The sequence below is a fragment of the Physcomitrium patens genome, chromosome 2 (genome assembly GCF_059467195.1).
Source record: "Physcomitrium patens ecotype Gransden chromosome 2, ASM5946719v1, whole genome shotgun sequence".
Classification (NCBI taxonomy): Eukaryota; Viridiplantae; Streptophyta; class Bryopsida; order Funariales; family Funariaceae; genus Physcomitrium; species Physcomitrium patens.
In genome coordinates this window covers 3525764-3532040 of record NC_143411.1, presented here as the reverse complement: position 1 = coordinate 3532040, position 6277 = coordinate 3525764, and the positions used below count along the sequence as shown (strand labels likewise).

The 6277-nt window shown below is 43.2% G+C and overlaps 2 protein-coding genes and 1 long non-coding RNA gene across 3 annotated transcripts; 1 reads left to right on the top strand and 2 right to left on the bottom strand.

Moving 5' to 3' along the window:
* LOC149989695 (uncharacterized) lies at window positions 1-1900 on the bottom strand. The gene is made up of 4 exons (XM_090243821.1): window positions 1692-1900; window positions 1208-1514; window positions 899-1092; window positions 1-658 (listed from the first exon to the last, which is right to left on the bottom strand). The coding sequence occupies exons 2-4, from the start codon at window positions 1503-1505 to the stop codon at window positions 455-457; spliced, it is 696 nt and encodes a 231-aa protein (XP_090099947.1). The 5' UTR covers window positions 1506-1514; window positions 1692-1900; the 3' UTR covers window positions 1-454.
* Window positions 1901-3795, bottom strand: LOC112295573 (uncharacterized). Its single transcript, XM_024547344.3, has 5 exons — window positions 3423-3795; window positions 2996-3173; window positions 2616-2763; window positions 2463-2509; window positions 1901-2333 (listed from the first exon to the last, which is right to left on the bottom strand). Exons 1-5 carry the CDS (start codon window positions 3598-3600, stop codon window positions 2042-2044), a joined length of 843 nt encoding a protein of 280 aa, XP_024403112.2. The 5' UTR covers window positions 3601-3795; the 3' UTR covers window positions 1901-2041.
* Window positions 3796-4108: 313 nt separating this feature from the next.
* On the top strand, window positions 4109-6012 carry LOC112295583 (uncharacterized). Its single transcript, XR_016497995.1, has 4 exons — window positions 4109-4247; window positions 4507-4567; window positions 4809-5079; window positions 5188-6012. It is a non-coding gene; the product is annotated as an uncharacterized LOC112295583 (long non-coding RNA).
* The last annotated feature ends 265 nt before the right edge of the window (window positions 6013-6277 follow it).

Genomic DNA, 6277 nt, shown 5'->3' with positions numbered 1-6277 from the left:
TGTAGTAAGTTTTGTGTGCTTTATATATATTTATACACATTCAAAACATTCAAAATTCAGGTTCTACTTCTCAACATAAAAACATGAAAACAACGTAATAAAAAATGAATGAGTGTATCGAAACCTGAGACTAATTGAGACATTTCAGAAGCAAAGTGCTTCCGACACTGGCTCCGAAACCCATCACACAGTCTGTGAGCCATGATCCGTGAACACTAACCACACGGAGTTCTAGACACCGACACCGAGTTGACAGGGCTTGGGACGCAGGCTCTATGACTCGGAGGAGGTGGCGACGGCGGCGTGTCTCCGCGAGAAGGGTCCTGTACCCGCGGGAGTATCCTTACCGCCAGTGGATTCTGTACCCTGAGCTGCAGTGTTTGAGGCTTTACTCGTTTGGAGGTTGTATACGGTCTAACTGCTTGAGCGCTTTTTCTAGCTTTTTATTTTTGCGCTACCTGATACAGAAATTTACCAACCATATTGACACGAAAGAGATTACGACCGCTCCAGCGACCACCAAACCTGCGATGAGGGCAGTGTGGTTTGGTTCTCCCCTTGCGATGCAGTCGCCGCAGCAACTTACTTTCGTGTTTTGATTGTCGTTCTTGGCTGGGCATAAGGAGTTTATCTCGCTTTTGGGCCCTGGGCAGATGGACTGCCAGAGGAAAACCAAGAGCACAATCGAAGGAGTGTCAAACCGCATTGTTGAAGAAATTGTTAGAGTAGTGAATGAGGGAGGGGTTAGCACAAATTGGACGATTGCTTGATGCCTTTTTCATTTCCTGGTTCTAGAATATCGAATGGCGGTAGCGTACAGACTTCCAATGGTATCAACGAAACTTAGTATCCGATAAGCAGCACAAGTGAGTTGAGCAAGAGCGCGTTCGAGACTTACTGGCTTGTAGCACACGCTGGGCACGTTAGTCATCGTGGAAGCATCGTATTCTCCGGAGGAGCTAGTAGTCTGGTTGCGGTCGTGGACGGCATTTTGTAACGTGGTGTTGTCTGTAAACTTGTAGTCATTCGACGTTTCATTTTTGAAGATATCTATTCCCACAACGCCAAGCAGCTGTTTATTCGAGTCGAAAACTGGCAGTGGACTAAAGAGTGTTAGTGCTTTTGCGCAGGGCGGCAACAATGTACATGGTTCACAAGACAAAAGATGCTACTCCACGAATTTTTTTGAGACATAAATGTCGCGTACCTGGTTTGCTCAATGTGAAGGTGTGTGAATCGATTCCATTGAAATCTTCATGTAGTTCACTGTAATCAATGCTGCCATTCATGATCAACCTATGTAGCTTGCCGAGCCAAGAAAAGTATGATTTCATGGCAAACGGCGCATTCTGTTGGAAATCATTGTATTTAAGATGTTCTATAAGTATTTTCTCTGTGCAATTATCCGAAGTCAGATTTGGGCCGATGATCAGCTTGTAAATGAACAATCTTACACTCGCGTCCACTGTGATGTTCTGCGGAATGTTGTCCCCAGTTGTGAACATCAGTATGACCTGCCATTTACAACAGTAGATCAAGATATAGGCTCTTTAGAAACTTTCTAACGGCCTGGAAGCCCGACAGGCAAGAAAATCAGACAGCTAGAATATTAGGACATACGATCAAGCTGACAAGCCATCGGGGTTCAACCAACTAACTGCTGAGCAAGTGACCGGTTTTCAGAAATATACTTGTAAAGTGTAAAGAATTGGAAATAGAGAACGTTGAAATATTGAGAATCGCTTGTACTTAGCACATCGCTGGCGTTATTAATTGCGCTAATGACATCGGTTTCAGTGGGATCTTTGAGAGACGACTTCGAATCAATAGCGTCTAGCAACTTCGTCAATTTATCGACGGTGGAATTACCATTTTGAACCCCAGGATCCGACTCCACAACCTGTGCACATAGCCCACACTTGATCAACATACTTGTGCGAGCTATTCTATTGTACACTCCGTGTATCGGAGTAGCAAACGCCACAATTCAAACCCAGATTGAAGCCCAGATACATGCATCCATTCACTCTCAATGTGCTACTCATGGGCCACTAGAGGATGCAAACTGCAGAAATATGCAAATGTACACATAAAGTTGTTGCAGGATATGAGTGCGTGCCGCTGCTGAATTCAACTGTTTAAATTCGTTGAAGCCGAACGTCATGAAGAATATCATGTCCTTCTCATCTAGGGTCGTCAGAAAATTTGTGCTCAATTTCCCCTTCAACAAATCCAATAAACTACCGTTCTCGGCTTCAATTTTATTAGTCATGGTAGACCCAGTGTCTATCAACACAACGATGGATTTCCTGGCATGTATTGATCTACGGTACCTGCCATTTGATATATTTTTAACCTAATCAGAACAAGCAGGAAAATAGGACTAAGTGAAAACGAATGATTGTACAGTAACAAAATTTGCAGGTTTCAATTCACTGGATATTCGAGTATGGAAATCCAACCACGGCCTAATCCTCGGTTCATAGCTATTCTCGCAATTGGCTTCATCCTGCGACACAGAGAAGCCGGGGATTCAGCTCAATTTTACACTGTCAATATCGAGTCGGATTCATCACACCCACAAGTTCGAAGCTCAGTGAATACTAGTTGATTACCGATCCCGGGAAGACGCGGAAAGAGCCGTCACTAGCTCCGAAATAAACTTGAAACAAATGCGTATGATTCGACATGTTTTTGAAGAAGACATCCAAATTCTTCTGTGCGCATATTGATTGTTCGGTGGCAGAGTCATCAACGACGCGCCTGCACTCCAAAACCCCACCATTACGGTTATATTTGCTCGAGATAATTTTCAGTTTTACTCCCATTATAGCACTTAATATTGAGTTTGAAGCCGCTGTTTCTGTCATTGTCTTGTTCACTTCCTCACACCACAGTGACATACTCCACTGCAACATGAAATCAAGAGCAATGATTTATCACAATGAAAAGGTCAAGTAGGGACGGGAGATTTATAAGACTTGAAATTGAGGACCTCAGAAAGCTTTGGCTGAAGTCGAAGTTTCTGTGCTGGCAAGTCCCAACAGCCACTGGGCAGAAGGAGTTATTACTGACATGATGGCACTTGTAGTCTCCCGGCCCTGAAGCTCCATAATATTTGAAACAAGATAATCGAGAGCATCCAGAAACCGCTGAACAGTTTTGTAGCAATTCTGCTCACAAATAGTTTTAAAACATGAACAGACAGCATCAGGAGCCAGTGCATCATTTGACTCTAGTTCCTCACTGAACAATGACGGAAATTGATGAGATCGTTAATCCAAATGATCAAAACGTCTCCTGATTGGTAAGACGATTAGGAATCCTAAATGTACTAATGATGACGAACTTAAAGCGCTATATTTGCCATGGAAATCAAAACACGATATGCGCATGTAGATTAAGGTTTGGAAAACAATTACCACAATTGTTTTTAAAGTTCTCATGATTTTTTTGGACCTGCTCAACCAAGGTATTGAGATCCATGTCCTTCTGGGCGAGGACGCTTCTCGCTAGTTCAGTTTCACTCAAACCGTGGACGTGGCACCGCACCAAAGAAAATATAAGGAATAAAACGAAAAGGCGACAATGATCAAACATGATTCTGGATGTAAAGACAATTTGCCAGTATTCGAAAAACCCCACTCCTGTTGTGAGGTCGGAGGCTGTCAAGTTGAGAGGTTCTCCACCATCGCCATCAACGTCGCAGTTTCTACCTGCCACTGTCGTCCCATCTCTAACCAGTTTCCAACCAGAAAGTGAAAACGCATACACGGGGACCACTCCCACTACTACCAGCGGTCACCGAACTTCCCGCCGTAGCTCCTCTCTTTCTCCTTCGACTTCGTCCACGGTCCTTATCCACGATATTGAAACAAAATTCTCTATGCTCCGACTCCGTCCACGATGCTCATCCACGATAATGAAACAAACGAGTTACATTGCTGAGACTCGCTCGACGATTTCTGGCCACCAGCGGACTAGAAAATAATGCATCATCCTTCAAACTAGCACCGCTGCCTCACACTGACTGCACCCGGCAACCCTTCAGGCCAGCAGGACAAGTAGCAACAGGATGCATGTGGACAAGCCACGGTGGGTGCACGAAGCAAATCCAGCTTCTTCTCGTCCCTACTGCTGAAATCTGCAGCTCCAGCTCGCACTTAGTATGTCATTTCTACGGACAGCTCATTGTCGCCAGATTTCGTTTTAAGAATCAACTCGACATCAACTCGATCTTGCTCATGGTGTTTCTCACTCTCTCTTGCTTTTTCTGTTCCCATTTTCCCCAACTGAATTTCAAAAACACTATTCCACAAACTCTCCATTCGAGATGCGGATCCAGTCGCTAGTATTAGAGGTCTTTACTACGAGTGTTTCGATGTGAATTTTTTTAACCTTTCTCTGTTGAAACATGAGAATGACAATTCCTTTTCTGATTAATGGAACAAATATATGTATATATATATATATATATATATATATGACTTATCTTTGAAGTGGCAGGAATGCTTTGCTGACTGAGCTTTACCGACAGAGTTTTACCGACCGAGCTATCAAAACATGAGTGAGTAAATGCCTTTGCTGATGAATGGAACAGTATATATATATATATATATATATATATATATTAAATTTTATTCATTTATATCTTATCTTTGAAGTGGCTTGAATGCTATACTGACTTAGCTTTACCGACTGAGCTGTCAAACTGGACTGCTCGCTGGTCGCACGGATTTCTGTCAGCACAAAGAAATGACGAACCATCATTTGCATTTTTTTGTTTATGTTTGAATCTTGTTTCAAAGCGTCAGATTAGCAGAAACTGCACGAAATCAGTTGTCATATTTTATCTAGAAGTAAATGTTACAAGTTAGGAGCACCGCGGAGAACATTCCTAGACTGGAATGGTTTGGCGCTGGATGGGGACGCGGACACAAAATTAGTCATCCATAGACAGCTGATGGGCGTTGCCCGGATAGAATCACCTGGGATCACAATGCCCTTGCCAAATATATTCGCTGTCAGCTGGCGCACCAAGCCTCGCCGACTTTCAGTGATTCGTTCCTGCATCATCTGGTGAGTCTTCGCCCCCGATCGGTGTGGACTGCGTCGGTGGTTCCATGTTGTGATGGTTTTATGTGTGTTCTTGTACTCATTGTGGTACTTTGCTCCTTGCGTATTCAGGTACCACCGTCAAGGTTGCGAATCCCTCACCCCCTAAATTGTAGTTATAGAGCACAGCCTGCGTGGGTGGTGCTCGACTCTTTTTCTTACCTACAAGTCATGCGACGCCTGCGTCACTCGCAACTCATCATCGACCTTGCCTAGCCATTCACCTGAAAAGCACCAGCAAACAGTTAACTTTCTAAAACCAACCTTTCAGCTCAAAATCGGCCTATCGAGGGCGAGGCAAAAATCCGCCCAGCGGTGCTCCTAAGGGTGGCATCGTGACTATGCTGCAGCGCGCCTGAGTTTCTCCCAGGTGCAACTCGGCATAGTGGGAAAATGATTTAGTCGCATTTTGAGCCCCAGAGGGTCCCCGCGCAACCTCACGTTATGCTGCAACTTCTAGGTGTCCTGAGTCCTGCCGCAAGGTTTCTTTGCACTCCAACGCCAAAGGCCCTGGGTCTCTCCCTGGTGCCTCCCGGCACCCGAAACAACTCCCACCTAATCCGGACTTTGCCCAAAGTCGTGCCCCAAAAGATCTTTGTTTTGGGACGATTGTGACAGCTTCCAACCTCTCCATTTGCTACTCCAGGTGGCCCGGCCAATAGGCTTGGAGGTGACCGGAGTTCTCAAAGTTTCTATTAAAAACTCCAAAGCAAGATGAGGGTCATTTTTGACCTTCACACCCTCCTCTATTTTGGTTTGTTCATAAACCAAGTCCAATCATTTAGTACATAATGGACTTATGAACAATTTAGTTGCCCTTGTACCAATCAACATAGAAACATTTTTGTTAACAACTTGAAACATAAATATATGAGTTTTTTTATAAATTTTTATCAATATGATTTTTTTCTTTCTTTCTTTATTTATTTATTTACCAAAATCCTTTGGCTCAAAATCATAACTTTGAAAGTTTTTTTTTGCATAAGGTGGAAAAGTAATAAATTTGGTGGTGAAAGAAGTGAAGTTTAAGTGTGAAAACTTAAGATCTAAGAGGACTTCACAATGTACAATCTTAGTGGAATAAATATAGTATTAAAAAATACTTATTTTGATTTCTATCAAGTAGAAATTAGATACAATTCTAAGTTAAAAATAGTCATAA